General features: G+C 43.6%; 1 protein-coding gene across 11 annotated transcripts in view; it reads left to right on the top strand.

Moving 5' to 3' along the window:
* Positions 1 to 15,878, top strand: part of SCAPER (S-phase cyclin A associated protein in the ER) — a 571,361-nt gene that overhangs the window by 541,148 nt on the left and 14,335 nt on the right. For 8 of the 11 annotated variants that reach the window (XM_050799824.1, XM_050799823.1, XM_050799825.1 and 5 more), the window contains 2 exons: positions 1,024 to 1,173; positions 8,180 to 8,260. In XM_050799824.1, the coding sequence (XP_050655781.1) occupies positions 1,024 to 1,173; positions 8,180 to 8,260 (231 nt within the window). The remainder of the gene's footprint in view (positions 1 to 1,023; positions 1,174 to 8,179; positions 8,261 to 15,878) is intronic. The other 3 variants (XM_050799829.1, XM_050799827.1, XM_050799828.1) reach the window with 1 other exon arrangement.

Raw genomic sequence — 15,878 nt, 5'->3', positions numbered from 1 at the left:
GAAGTCTCTTTGGGGCTTGAAGAACATTTTTTTGTTTGTTTTGGGGCTGTGAAACAGACAAAAGGCACTCTTAAAATTTAGCAATAATTTTGTTTCAAGAATGCTCACTAAAATGGCTCTGTTTCACCCAGTTAGGTAAAGTGAATTCATTGAAACGTCCAAGCTGCAACGCATCCAACCTGGTTCAAGCCCACTCAGACCTCAAATCAAAAGATGAGTTTAAAACGCTGCCTTTTCCCACAGGCCAGCAGTGGTGCTTCATTCCAGTGTGGGCTGCGAGTGTATTCTGTGGGCTTCGCCTCTCCCCTTTGCCCTCCTGTCGCTCTGTCTGTTTGACATGTTTATTAAATAGAGCTGCACAGACTCAGGCTCTCTTCTTGAGTCGCCCACCGCCGACAGCCCTTTGCCTGTCTGGAGAAAGGATCCCAGAAGTCCCATAGCTGAGGGGTTTCATGGTTTTAAGGAGAATTTTTTGTATTTTTTTTTTTACATTCTGTTGGGAGCCTTTGGTTTATAGAGCTACTTATTTGAATAATAACTAGTTGTTATTTATAATTTTTGTTTAAACATAAATAATTAGAAATATATGTTTAACTCTGTGTACAAGAAACTATTTTCTCCTTCAGAAAAAAAATTGTTGGAATTTAGCTAAGTGGTAGATTTACAGGTGAATTTTAGGTTTTTTATGCTTTTCCAGATTTTCTACAGTAAGAATATTTGTATATGAGAAAAATTAAGTTATTAAAAATAGAATAAATAACTGTGCTTTAGGTAGATAATGTCTTGATCCACGTGGTATAGGCGTTTGGTCTGCTACTGTCCCTTTTCAGGTAAACATTGTATTTATTATTGTCATTTATTAGAAAAAGAACCCCTAAACTGAAGTGTTAAGTATAGTACTGTAGAAATGTCATGTTTTTCCAGCACCGTGGCAGAAAATGCACAGGGCCAGTCTTGCTTTGTGATTTGCAGCCCTGGCTCTCCCTGGGCTGAGGGCTTCTAACTGCTCCTTGTCTTTGTCAGTCTATTGTAGGGGCAGAGGGCTTGTCCCTTGCATTCCGGCACATGGCCAGCTCCCTGCTGGGCCACTGCAGCCAAGTCTCCTGTGAAAGCCTCCTTCATGAGGTCATCGTCTGTGTGGGCTACTTCACTGTTAACCACCCAGATAACCAGGTAAGAGGCCCTGGAAAGTTCCTTAGAACATTCCCCCAGTGCTGAGAGTGTGACGTATTAGAATGAGAAAAGGCAGGCTAATGGGCTGGAACCCAAATGTCCTCTGTAAAGCCCTTTAACCAGACGCCAGGAATATGCCTCTAACTCCTTCTCTTCAAATAGATTTTTTTTTCTTTTGGAGACAGAGGCTCGCTCTGTCACCCAGGCTGGAATGCAGTGGTGCAATCTCAGCTCACTGCAACCTCCACCTCCCAGGTTCAAGCAATTCTAATGCCTCAGCCTCCCAAGTAGCTGGGATTACAGGCACCCACCACCACACCTGGCTAATTTTTTGTATTTTTAGTAAAGATGGGGTTTCACCATGTTGGTCAGGCAGGTCTTGAACTCCTGACCTCAGGTGATCCGCCTGCCTTGGCCTCCCAAAGTGCTGAGATTACAGGCATGAGCCACTACACCTGGCCCTCTTCAAATAGATTCGATAAGAACTAGATTAGCATTAGGGCCTCCTCTTAGAGCTATAAAATAAAATATTTGTAATAAAATATTCTTAAGCCACAGAGAAGCATGTACTCTCTTACCATGTAGATTCTTTACTATGTACTTCCTTACCACGTGGAGTCTGCTGCTCTAGCTATCAGGGTTTTTGTTTTGATAAGGTAGCTTACATCTTCCAAGTTGGGTCACTTTTCATATAGTATTAGAGTCTGGTGTTCTATGAAACTGTTCTTGACTCCTGGCTTCTGCCTAGGTGCTTAGAATCTTCCTTTGGTGTTGGTGGGAGGCTGAGAAGGTAGGACTCTCCCGTGGGTCACTCATAGTAGTTTTGCTTTAAACTACTTTAATTATTTGGTTTCTGAGCAATATTTCATAGATTTTTTTTTTTTTAAAGATTTCATTTGTAAATAGGTTTCTGCTTTTTTTTTTTTTTTTTTTTTTTTTTTTTTCTGAGACGAAGTCTGGCTCCGTCGCCCAAGCTGGAGTGCAGTGGCGCGATCCTGGCTCACTGCAAGCTCCGCCTCCTGGGTTCACGCCATTCTCCTGCCCCAGCCTCCCGAGTAGCTGGGACTACAGGAGCCCGCCACCGCGCCCGGCTCATTTTTTTTTTTTGTATTTTTAGTAGAGACGGGGTTTCACTGTGGTCTCAATCTCCTGACCTTGTGATCCACCCGCCTCGGCCTCCCAAAGTGCTGGGATTACAGGCGTGAGCCACCGCGCCCGGCCTTTTTTTTTTTTTTTTTTTTTTTTTTTTTTTTTTTAGACAAGTTCTTGCTCTGTCATTCAGGCTGGAGTGCAGTGGCATGATCATGGCTCACTGCAGCCTTGACCCCCTGGGCTCAAGCGATCCTCCCACCTCAGCCTCCTGAGTAGCTGGGTCCACATGCGGGTACCATCACACCCAGCTAATTTTTGTAGAGACAGGGCTTTGCCATGTTGCCTAGGCTAGTCTTGAACTCCTGGGCTCAAGCAGTCCTCCCACCTTGGCCTCCCAAAGTGCTGGGATTACAGGTGTGAGCCACCACACCTGGCCTGCTTTCTGCTTTTTTAAGATGTTGGAAAATCTGTTATAGATTTTTTACTAATAATAAAGTACCTTATTTCTCTTTATTTTTGAAGCCGGGATTATGGCATAACTAGCATATCAAATAGTAATTCCTGACAACCTCATTTATCTAAAGCCCCCTACTTGGCCGGGCGCAGTGGCTCACACCTATAATCCCTGCACTTTTGGAGGCCAAGGCAGGCAGATCACCTGAGGTCGAGAGTTTGAGACCAGCCGCATACTCACCAACATGGAGAAACCCCGTCTCTACTAAAAATACAAAATTAACTCGGCATAGTGACGCATGCCTATAATCCCAGCTACTCGGAGGCTGAGGCAGGAGGAGGCAGAAGTTGCGATGAGCTGAGATTGCACCATTGTACTCCAGCCTGGGCAACAAGAGCAAAACTCCATCTTAAAAAAAAAAAAAAGAAAAAGCTCCCTACTCAGCCAACCTTAATTGTATAGATTGTAGCTAAGAAAGAAAAGCCTCTGAACAACCCCTTAACTCTTACTCTAAACTTTCATTTTTTTTTTTTTTTTTTTTTGAGACAGAGCCTTACTCTGTCGCCCAGGCTAGAGTGCAGTGGTGTGATCTTGGCTCACTGCAACCTCTGCCTCCCGGGTTCAAGCGATCCTCCTGTCTCAGCCTCCTGAGTAGCTGGGATTACAGGCACCCACCACCATGCCCAGCTAATTTTTGTATTTTTAGTATAGACAGGGTTTCACCATCTTGGCCAGGCTGGTCTGGAACTCCTGACCTCGTGATCCACCCACCTTGGCCTCCCAAAGTACTGGGATTACAGGTGTGAGCCACCGTGCCCAGCCTTACTCTAAACTTCCTAATTTGTATTGTAGGCAAATCTCTAACAAGTATGTTTGCAAGGTTTATCTAGCCTGCAGCAAACTAGATCTGGGCAGGAATAAAAGAGATGGTTGTGGTGGTAGAGCCAAGTACAAGGCAAGAAACTGCACAATGAGAGCTGAAATTGCTTTCCTGAGAAGGAGAAAAAAGAAAAAAAAAAAATAATAAGGCAGGCCCAAGAACTCAGAAGTCATAGCCATCTGGGTTCAAAGGGACACTGAGCCCTGCTCTGTATTTCCTAGATGATTGTTGATGCCTCTAATACCTCAAGTAAGCATGGAGGCAAAGTGTATGTTCAGTCATTCCCTGAACCGCACTGCAGGAATAAGCAGTCTGTTTTAGAAGGATTCCCATGGCTAAAATATAGACAGTTTGGATCCTTACCAGAGTATTATACCAGAAAAGTTCCCCTTTTACAGACCCTGTTGCCAGGAGAGTAGATGGCAGCTTTTTCTCCCCTCCTACCTCTACAGCACAGGCAGTGTCCTTCCCTTTCAAGCACTCCCTGATGGGGATGCTCTGTCCTCTCTGTGGACCAAGCCTAGTAGGCTCACAGGTCTCTTACAGACTGCTCAGAGGAAAGAAAGTTGAGGGAAATCATCCGTGTAGATTTTTTTTTCTTCACGTGCATCCATTCAATCTATTAAATTGCTTTTTATTTTATCTTAAAAGTTGATTTTATTTTTCTGATTTTAGTTATTGTGAAAAAGGGCAGCCGGGCACAATGGCTTATGCCTGTAATCCCAGCACTTTGGGAGGCCAAGGCGGGTGGATCACCTGAGGTCAGGAGTTCGAGATCAGCCTGGCCAACATTATGAAACCCTGTCTCTACTAAAAATACAAAAATTAGCTGGGCGTGGTGGCAGGCGCCTGAAATCCCAGCTACTCAGGAGGCTGAGGCAGGAGAACTGCTTGAATATGGGAGGCAGAGGTTGGAGTGAGCCGAGATCCCGCCACTGCACTCCAGCCTGGGAGACAGAGCCAGACTCTGTCTCAAAGAAAGAAGAAAAGAAAAGGAAAAAGGAAAGGAAGAAGGTAGGAAGGAGAAAGGAAAAGAAAAGGAAAGGGAAGAGAAAAAGACAGTTCAAGTATAAAGAAAAAAACGGGAATCACAGTTATTCCTGATCTCACTATCTGAGATAGCCACTGTTAACATTTTGGCAGATTCCCTTCCAGCCTCTTTTCTATGAGTAATTTTACACGGCTGAGGTCATACTGTACAAATGCTTGTGTCCTGCTTTATGCACTTAACATTATATCAGAATCTTTGCTAAGTATTTTTAACAACTATATGGCTTTATCTTGTATGGACATTCATGGTTAACCTAAAAATGTCTTATTTTATACTTAAATTGTTTATTATATATGAAGACACTGCCTACTGCCTTTGAAAGAGGTGAGTAATTTGTATATGTGATAATATTTTGCTGTGTGCAGTTCTGCAGGACAAAATTCAGCTCTTTCCATGCGTTTCATATTAAGGATGGTTTAAAACTTTTTGCTTAAACCAACTCTATTATGATAAACTTACTGAACTCAGAATTTCATGGGATTTCAGACAGTTTTTCTGCTGATGCTGGATCACATATTAATTCTCTCCTTTAGATAAAACACACAATTTTGGCATCTCTGGGCTCAGAGTTAAGGGGTATCAGGAATGGGGGACTCATATTTGGAGATGGCATGTAAGACCTGACTTGGACATGGTAGGAAGGTGATGACTGGGCATGCTGGGATGAGAAAAAAAGCAGATGAAATGGGTGGAGAGAGCACTGGTCAATACAAGGAGGAGGAAGAGACTGAGACCCTGTCACTTGTCAGTTGGAGAAGAAGAGGATACAGTGAGGTTTGAAGATCATTGGTGAGAGGTAAGCTCACGCTGAGGAAGAAATTAGAAAAGTGAAAAAAGCCAGACCCTGTGTTTCAACACCTTGCCTCCCAGAAGGATTGAATACCAAACTGGACATCCACTTCTGATTTGAGGGAAGATTAGAGAGGTCACTTTAGATCTGGGGCAGTTGCTAAAATGCAACAATCTATGAGAAGAAAGAACAAGATTTAAAAAAAAAAAAAAAAAGTAGAGAAGTAAGAAGCTGATAGAAAAGATAGTAATTGTAAGAAGCTGAGACACTGCACATTATGGAGATGATATTACTAAGCATAATATTTATATTAGAAATTTTTATTTTATTTTATTTTTGAGATGGAGTTTCATTCTTGTTGCCCAGGCTGGAGTGCAATGGCACCATCTTGGCTCACCACAACCTCCGCCTCCCAGGTTCAAGCGATTCTCCTGCCTCAGCCTCCTGAGTAGTTGGGATTACAGGTGTGCACCACCACGCCTGGCTAATTTTGTATTTTTAGTAGAGACGGGGTTTCTCCATGTTGGTCAGGCTGGTCTCAAACTCCTAACGTCAGGTGATCCGCCCACCTTGGCCTCCCAAAGTGCTGGGATTACAGACATGAGCCACCACGCCCGGCCATATATTAGAAATATTATAAGGTAGAGGCCAGGCATGGTGGCTCACACCTGTAATCCTAGCACTTTGAGAGGCCAGGGTGGGCAGATCATGAGGTCCGGAGTTCAAGACCAGCCTGGCCAATATGGTGAAACCCCATCTCTACTACAAATACAGAAATGAGCCAGGCGTGGTGGCACATGCCTGTAATCCCAGCAACTGGGAAGGCTGAGGCAGGAGGACCGCATGAACCTGGGAGGCGGAGGTCGCGGTGAGCTGAGATCACACCACTGCACTCCAGCCTGGGTGACAGAGCGAGACTCCGTTTCAACAAAAAAAAAAAAAAAAAGAGAGAGAGAGAGAAATAAGGTAGAAATACCTTATATTTGTAGAGTTCTTTATACTATCTTCCCATCTCTTGTCTCTTGAGCCTCAGTAGCACTTTAGTGGGGCCGTAAGTACAGGAATTATTCTTACCTCACAGACAGGTGAGCAGTTGGGCTTCTAAAAGATAAAGTAAGCTCCCTGAAATGACACAGAAAATCATTTATTTATGAACGATCAAGACTAGCATCCAGGTTTTGCAAAGCCCAACTCAGTGTACTTTTCATTTCATCTTACATTGCTTAAGAAAGCCAGGCATGTCCCAGGTACCATCCACTCGTGACCACTGAAGTGTACCTTGGCTAGCGGTGGTGAATGTAGAAGATGATGCAGGTTCACCAAGACAGTACATTTGAGAAACTGCCATTCTGCCCCTTAGATGCTGACTGGAAAGCTTCTAGGGCCTATCTGTATGCCTTATTCAGGGAGACTCATAAAGATCTTGGAAAGTGTAAATGAACATGTTTTATGAGTAGAAATGGACCACAGTTTAGCAGATAGAAAGCCTGGGTTCTAGCCCCAGCTCTGCCATTAGCTGTGTGATCATAGATAAATTCTTTCCCCTCTCGAGGTTTAAGCATCACTGACTCTACAAAGAAGCAAATTAGTTCTGGAAGTAGATAGCAGTGATAATTGCATAATATTGTAAATATACTTAATGCCACTGAATTGTGGGGTTAAAAATAGTTGAAATGGGGCCAGGCGTGGTGGCTCAAGTCTATAATCCCAGCACTTTGGGCAGCCGAGGCAGGCAGATCACTTGAGGTCAGGAGTTTGAGATCAACCTGGCCAACATGGCAAAACCCCATCTCTACTAAAAATACAAAAATTAGCCAGGTGCTGTAGTGCATGCCTGTAATCCCAGCTACTTGGGAGGCTGAGGCAGGAGAATCACTTGAACCCAGGAGGCAGAGGTTGCAGTGAGCCGAGTTCGCACCACTGCACTCCAGCCTGGGCGACAGAGCAAGACTCTGTCTTTAAAAAAAAAAAAAAAAAAAGGTAAATTATGTTATACATATTTTACACAATGAAGTAAACAAAAAATAAGTGGATTATACTAGATGACCTCCCCTGTAAGTTCCATGAGTCTGTGACATTTTAAAGGCTGAAACTAGAACCACAGAGCAGCATTTTGATCTCATGGGGACTCCAAGCTATTTTGTGGTTTTTCGGACCTTTCTTACCCTACTCCAGATTCCATCTGCAGCAGACAGCTTAATGAGCTGCCTGCCCACTGTGTGGCAACTTATCATTAAAACCTCAGTATACTTTGGCTCCTCACTATTAATAGAGGGAACCCAATGACAGATACTTATAAGCAGACTTCTTACAGGTGAGATGTCACGTACCTTGCTCTGTGATGCCATCTTCAGCCACAGTTGTTTTACCTGCACTAAAGGCTGTGCTCACCAGCTCATGGCTGTGCTCCATGCCAGTCAGGCTGCAGGGCAAGGGCAGGGTATAGGAATAGCCACAAGCTTGCCGAGGTGATAACTGCTCATATCCCAATAGAGTTGGGAAGTTTTCTATAACTGAAAAGTTAATTGTTAGTTTGTTTTCACTTTTAAAACTAGTTCTATTAAATTGCCCTTCTACTGACCCCACGAAGTCCAGTAATTTGCTAAGTGAGCATTTGCTAAGAGGATGTGGTAAGTTTAGTTTTCAGCACTGGCGTTAGCTTCTTCAGTCATAGATTCATGGCGCCTTCATCCTAGAAGGGCTCTGAGAGATACCTAGTCCATCTCCCTCATATTGTAGGAGGAAGAACTGAGGCTCAGAGAAGGAAAAGGAATTGTCAAGCAAGAATTGGCAGAGCCCAGCCTCGCCACTGGCAGTTCAGTGAGTTTCCACCTCACTTCTGTACTTAAGAAAGGAATCTGTTTCGCCTATTGCCACTTTCTGTAAATCAGAGGAAATTCATAGGAGAAATTAGATGCTCAGTTCATTTAATGTTTCCTTATCATTAGTCATAAGTCGTGTTAATTTGCAGAGCCAGTTTGTCCACAGGGGATCATAGATTTCCTACTGGGAAAACAGCTTGTGTCTTTATAAAACAAGACATCCTGAAAGCCTGCTGCAGCCTACTGTTTGATTACGTAACTGCTTTGCATAAAGGATTGGCACTTTTTATTTGCCACCATTTAGTCTATTAACTGGAAAGACTGAGCCCCATGATACCAAGGATGACTTGAGAAGAGAAACCTGGATAATAAAAGTGATGTCCCATCCTTGATGGAATGAATCTTCTGTTTCCTATAGGGTTGCAGTTTCTAATTAAAATGTTTTAATCGAAAGATTCCCTGCATTTTATGGCACTTTCTTGACTCTAAATTCCTTCCCATTTAATTATTATAATGAACATAATTAGTATGTGCTGTCAACCCGTCACTTTATTTACATTTTGTATTAGATAATTAAATGTGGTATGATAATTAAATTAACTCAAATGACAGATGATTTGACTGCCTGCATATTACTATATTGGGAATATGCACCTTTGCTCACTCATTTTATTTAGCAACTGGCTTTTTCATTTGGAAAGGCCCCATAGATTGCAGTTGTCAGAGTTGGAGGTTCTTGCGATCCCTGAAAGGAAGGATCCCCTTGTCCCCCTCCCGCATTGAGCTCTCTCTAGTGAAGTCCATGCTGATCATGTAACCGTCTGCTCTGCACCACACCCTGCCAAAGGCTCCTGAAAGCTTCTGGGCAGATCCGAACAGGCAAGCAAGTTGGAGAGCGAAGCTTGTGAAACTCGGTTCTGCCTGAGCTGCATGCCATGCATTTTCCAGCTCTTTTGTAACTCAGTGACTTAGTGAGAAACCCCAAACATTAATTTGACTACAAGTTCCGAAAATGAATCTGTTGTACTCACCTCGGTTGTTTCCCTGTGCACAGAAACAAGGAGTGGTTTCCTAGAGTCATTGTGTGTTAAGAGTGGCAGTTTCCCAGAATCCCATTCCAGCATTTAGAACTTTTAGAGGTGGCTTAATTCCTGCTCAAACATTCTTATTTCACTCTTTACCTCAAAGGCAGATGGTCAGTCCTAGGTCACACCCACTTGGTAAACTCCCCTAGCCCCATCCCAGTTCGTGAATGGAGGCTGCGGTGGTGGGCTCAGAGTGGAAACTCCAGCACCCAAGGCCTTTCTGTTCTCCCAGAGTTGGCAGCTTATTCTTTAGCTGTCACACAAGCATTCAGCTTTCTATATTTTCTTTCTTTGTGTGACGGATACGTTCCTTTCATAAAATAGAAATACATCATGTCTAAGGAAGAGCCTGAGTTTCAGCAATGCAACCATTTTGGAACCAAGCTACTCTCAATATTATAGCACCAAAGAAAAAAATGTGGGGTTTTTTCTCCAAAAGTAGAACAAAAATTCTCAATTAAAAATAATTTATACCTAAATATTTATTTTGAGACTTCTGATGAGTGAACTGGCTGACATAAGAATGGAGAAATTTGCCAATTAGCAATTTTGGCCAATTGCATTAAACTTCACAGAATCCAAATAAAAGATACCTTCTATTTTCCTCATTGTTTTGGTGAATTTTTCCACACAAGGGTAGTTAAAAGTGCCACATGCTCACACTAGATACAGTTTTTACTCCACAAACCTCTTGAGACGTCAAAAGAAACTCCTGACTTGCCTGAGTGGCTGTGTTGCCAGGACATCACCTGAGGTAGGCAGCAGCCAGCCCAAGGAGCTGCTGCTAGGTCAGGAGTGTGCACGAACCTCAGTTATCCTTTGCTCACTTGAAAATCTTCTATTGGGGCATCAAATAAACACAAGAAAATGAGGCCAGAAGGAATCTTTTATCAAAGTTTAATTCATGACCAATAATACAATTTTTCTGGGCTTGCCTTGGTCTTCAGCCATGGAGGGGGCGTTTATAATAAAAATCCCTCTGAGATAGACTGTAAAGGCTTAGGCTGTAATCACAGGGAACACCTCTTCTGAGATAGGAGGTTTTATATAAGACCCTCATAAGTTACAGAAAGCCCATCACGATGGAACAGACATTGGTACAGCAGTCAGGACTGTTGGATCCTTTTACAGCTTTATAGCTGTTTGACCCTGGGTAAGTCACTGCCCTTCTCTGAGCTTTAGTTTCCTGTCTGTATAAAGAGTTAGCCTGGGTGCTCTGAAGAAGCCTTTCAGCTCTGATAGAGGAAGAATATATAATTATAAGATGAATTGGGAAGTCATGACCAGACCAGCTATCAGAACATGGTTCCCCATCTGTGGAGAACCTGTGAGAAAACTCTGCCTACAGGGTTCCTCTGTGGACCAAAACTTGTAGAAGTACAGAGGATCCTCCCACCTCAGAATCTCTGGGCTGCCACTCAAAACTCTGTTTTGACACAGCTGCCAAGGGGACTTTGGAGTATCAGTCTGGTTCTGGTCACCTGCCAGCTCCCCTTCCCAAAGGGGCATGCCTGGTTCACCTGGACATACCTGACAGGTGATAAACCTATTCTTGTCTGGAAGACAGTGAAGGAGAATCTCCACTCAGCACCTTGGGCTATAGAAGTGGGAGGGAAGGAGACGTCATACCCAAATAATTCTTTTATGTATGGGCAACTGCTAAACTGAAAACACACCACAGAGATAACTCAGAGGTGCATTGAGATTGTGTTAGGAAAAGAAACTGGAAAATGGCTCACATGAATCAATGTGAACATTTAATGGGCCTTAATTGGAACCTTATCCTACTATACTTAGAACAGAGAGATGAAAGCAGAAGAAATCTGAGAGACCATTTATTTCTCTTGAGAAAGCAGTAAACTGGAAACTCCAAAAAGATTTGATGACTATTATATTTTTATGATTAAATAAAATTGTCATAGACTAGTGCTGGAGAGCCCATAAATGTTCTGTGGAAAGTATCCATGCTCTCTGGCAGCTATTAGGTTATGACCAGAAAACCTATCAGCCCGTGCGCTTCATTTATTAACCCTGCTGTTCTCATACCGCCCAAAAGCTCCATGGTAAGGCACGTTTGTCCTCAGATCTCACAGGAAAGGTCCAAACCCAACTTAGAACCTTTGAATTTTAAGGCATTATTAAATGCTGTCCATTCATCTACCCATCTCCCTGTGCCTCCATGCACATATCCCGTTAGTTTATAATGGGCATAGTCTTTCCAGGAGGGAGGGAGGGAGGGGGGGGGGGGGGGGGGGAGGGGGAGGGAGAGAGAGAAAGAGAGAGAGAGAGAGAGAGAATGTATAAGAAATCAGTTCTCTTTTCTTAAATAAGCTAGATTAGAAAATCAGAATAGGTACTTATTGAGAATTTGGGGGTGGCATATTTTATGTGATGACTTTTTTCCTTTGTAAGAAAAAAGTATTATAAGCACCTTCTCTTTTTACCATGTTTAAATATCGTACCTATGCAGGTATGGGCAGCATAGGATCATGATTGCCCATAGCAATTATATATGCTATGGATCATATTATGTCTGCAGGTTCACAGGCCTTCAGAGATCATCTATTCCAACTGCCCTCATTTCCAGAGAGGAGAAGGGCTTACTCCAGGTCACTGGAACCGGGCCTCCTGATATATTATCCAGGGCTTTCTGTGACCAACCTTCCTCCCATCCTCAGCCCCAATGGTAAAAGAGACACAGATAATACAAATATACACAAAAAAATCCAAAATAGTTTCTCAAATTTATGATGATATGGTGAGTCTGTATAATTTACAAGGTTAGTGTTCTATAGACAGGGTTTTCCCAAATGTAAATTAAAATGGAAGCAGCACTTGTTGCCATCATCCCTGATTAGCTGTAGAGCCCATGACTTTTAGCTTAGCCAAGTCTTTGAGAAAATCTAGCCCAACTTTCTTGTGCTGTGTTTGAACAGAATTTAAAATATGCTTCACTTAAAAGGTAACTCTTCTCACAGAATAGACAATATGAAAGAAGGAAAAAGAAGCCCTAACACAGAAAAGAAGACTGGAAGGTAACTCATTCTTGGAGAAATGCCAGTATTGTTAGCTTTTCGTCCCTATGAACATTCATCACTCATTCCTTCTCTCATTCGTCAACTTTTACAAAATGCCCACACTGTGTCGAACCATGTGCTAGGAGATGCAGAAATGAGCACAACCCAAACCTTGTCCTTATGACATCCACATCCAGGGGCAGTGCCTTCAGTGCTGAGATTGATTCCTTCCTTCGGCAGACATTTACTGAGTGCCTGCAGGGTGCCAGGCCCTGTTCCAGACATCCAGGATACAGTGGGAAGCAAAATAGACAAAGTCCCTGCCCTCAAGTTGCTGACATTCTCGGGGCTGGGGGAAATAATTAACAAACCTGGATCTATGCCAGAGGTTCCTCTTGAAACTGTTTCACAGTGGAGGTGGATGTTTGAGCTGATACCTGTAAGTGGAGTAGATACTTAGGAGGTAGCAAGGTAGGAAAGACATTCTAGGTATTGGAAGGAACATTAGCAAAGGTATTGAGATGTAAAATGACCTGGCAGGTTCAGGGGACTGCAAGCTGTTTATTCTGACTGGAGCTCAGGATGTAGGAGACACAAGAGCTAAGACTAAAGAGGCAGGCAGGGTCCAGGTCAGGAGGGACCCAAGAACTTGAGGATTGATCCCCTCGGAGACAAGGACCCCCTAAATGTTACAAGCAGGAGAATGATATGCTCAGACTATGTCCCAAAGTCCCAAATGTGGAGAATGGTAGGTGGGCATCAGACTTCCACACCGAAGCCCCAGGGCTGTAAACAAGCGTCCCTGGTTCTGAAGCATTATTCTCCCCTGCAGGAATAGAATGATGTTTGAGGAGGGGAAAAGCCTTTTTTGCATCCTTCTGCTGTTGGTACCCAGCACAGCCTTTTCCCATAGGAAGCAGAGAGCAGCTGGTCAGGAGCCGTCTCACTCAGTTTCCCTGGAGGGACACAGCAAAACAGCCATTCACCCCCTCACCACATGAGAAAAGCCCTTGTTTCTCTAGGATCACCTGGTTTCCAAAGCCTGTAAAAGGCCAATCCCCCAACTACTGGCTTTTTAGCTTCTTCTGGTGATCCTGGCTTTCTTTCCTCTTTCCCTTCTTCCTTTTCTCTCATCCCTCCTCCTCCTTGACACTTTGCTGGTGCTAGAGAGCAGTGGATCCCTGGGACCACCAGGGAGAAGGCTGGTGCTTGAAGGGGCTACTTCCCATATGGTCTGCCAAGGTTGCTGTACTTAATCTCAGCTTGGAAATCATCTAATGGAAGAAGCAGATTTGGGAGGATAGCAATTTGTTTGCAGTGCTAGCCAAGGGACTCTTTGTGTTTCTCTGCTCTGATTTTGACTTGATCATGTATATGTATAGACTCTTCAAACTTTTCTCCTGAGATTTTGAAATAAAGCCACTTCTGTACCCTCCCTACCCTAACCCCAAGGCATCAGATTAAGCAAGGTGTGTGTTTGGGGCATGCCATATTCTTTATGACACATAGAGGTCATTGGCCTCAAGGACCCTCTTGTCATATTGCTCCTGGGCCTGGTCTCCAGGTGTGACAAACTTGACAAGAGCAATGTGGACAGAGATGCTTGGCTCTTGCACTGGCCTAGCCTGGCCACTGCAGCTGCTGCCTTTTTACTATAGCATTGTATCAGGACCAGTTTTGTGGAGAGGAATGCAGCAACTACTTTGTTTCTGCTCTGCTAGAAAAATATTCTTTGTTCCAATGATTTACAAACTCTCTCTGCTGTCTTTTTAAATGAATTTAGATGTCTAGACACCTATTTTTGCCCCTGCTAGGGACACCTTGTCTCTGACAAGGGAAAAAGTAAAACAGGAATTCTTAGGCATAAAGAATTTGCCCTGGTGAAATTTAACTATTTACATTTCTGTCTGACTCCATATACCACTCACCCTACCACACCAACCAATGGAACTGGTTTGGCCTTAGGTTTTGACAGGTGCTTACAAAGCCAGCAGAAAGAATCTGCTTCTGCCCCACCCTACCCCTCCTCTCTGTAGCACTGGCTGTTGGACCAGATAGGGTGCTGGCCAAAATACCCAGCTAACTGTTCTCACACATAGAAAGATGGTGTTATCTGAGTCCTTGAAGGCCCGGGATGGGTAGGCCCAGAGCTCTGGTGTGGTAGGTACAGGCTCCCTGGAGTAGGGATTTGGTCCTCAGTCATTCATTCCCCAGATAGTTAATGAACACCTGTTGTTTTCCAGGCACTGTGCTAGACACTATGCCAAATACTAGGAGTACAGCAGTGAATATAGGGGGCTATCCTTACAGAGCAGACAGTCTTGAGACTGTTGAAACTGGGGATTCATAGCAGTCTGTCTTTGCCTAAACAACTGCTCTGGTATCTGGAGCAGGGCCGTATGTGGTTCTGCCTTCTGGTCCGTGGCAGGCACAGGGCTGGGGTCCCAGTGATGTAAGTGTTTAGAAACTTGCCAGAGGGCCCTGTGGGGAAAAAAACAACTAATAAAAATAACGCAATATGGAGAGCTTTCTAAAACCACTGATGGAGTTCTCCTAAATAAGGAGAAAATGCAGGATCACTCTTAGGTCTTAGAAAAACCAGAAGAGGCAGAGTATAAGTAGGTAAAACAGAACTTGACCATTTTCTGTTGTTTCCTTGAATATAATGAATTCTAGAGAGCTGGAAATTTTACTATAGGACATCATGATTTTATCTATTATGTATGTCGATTATATAATAGAGAGAGAGAGCAAGGGCCGGGCGCAATGGCTCACACCTGTAATCCCAGCACTTTGGGAGGCTGAGGTGGGTTCATCACAAGGTCAAGAGTTCAAAACCAGCCTGGCCAACATGGTGAAACCCCATCTCTACTAAGAATACAAAAATTAGCCAGGCGTGGTGGCATGTGCCTGTAATCCCAGCTACTCAGGAAGCTGAGGCAGGAAAATTGCTAGAACCCGGCAGGCGGAGGTTGCAGTGAGCTGAGATCGCACCACTGCACTCCAGCTTGGGCGACAGAGCAAGACTCCATCTCAAAAAAAAAAAGAGGGAGCAAGAAACTACTACTTTATTTTAATTTTTATTGTATTTTATTATTTAGTGTCATAGTTTGGTATGGGCAGGGAATAAACTATTCCCATATAAGTGAATTTTTCAAATGACCAAATTTACCTTTAAAAAACAATATGTGGGCTGAGCGCGATGGCCCATGCTTGTAATCTCAGCACTTTGGGAGGCTGAGGCGGGTGGATCACCAGAGGTCAGGAGTTCAAGACCAGCCTGGCCAACATGGTGAAACCCCGTCTCTACTAAAAATACAAAATTAGCTGGGCATGGTGGCAGGCATCTGTAATCCCAGCTACTCAGGAGACTGAAGCAGGAGAATTGCTTGAACCTGGGAGGTGGAGGTTGCAGTGAACAGAGATTGCCATTGCACTCCAGCCTGGGTGAGAACAGTGACACTCCATCTAAAAAAAAAAAAAAGTGTTTAACATTAACTTTCCAGTCCCTTTT

This window comes from Macaca thibetana, chromosome 7 (assembly GCF_024542745.1).
Source record: "Macaca thibetana thibetana isolate TM-01 chromosome 7, ASM2454274v1, whole genome shotgun sequence".
Taxonomy (NCBI): Eukaryota; Metazoa; Chordata; class Mammalia; order Primates; family Cercopithecidae; genus Macaca; species Macaca thibetana.
The sequence above is the reverse complement of the archived record's forward strand: the minus strand, read 5'-3'. Positions and strand labels throughout refer to the sequence as shown.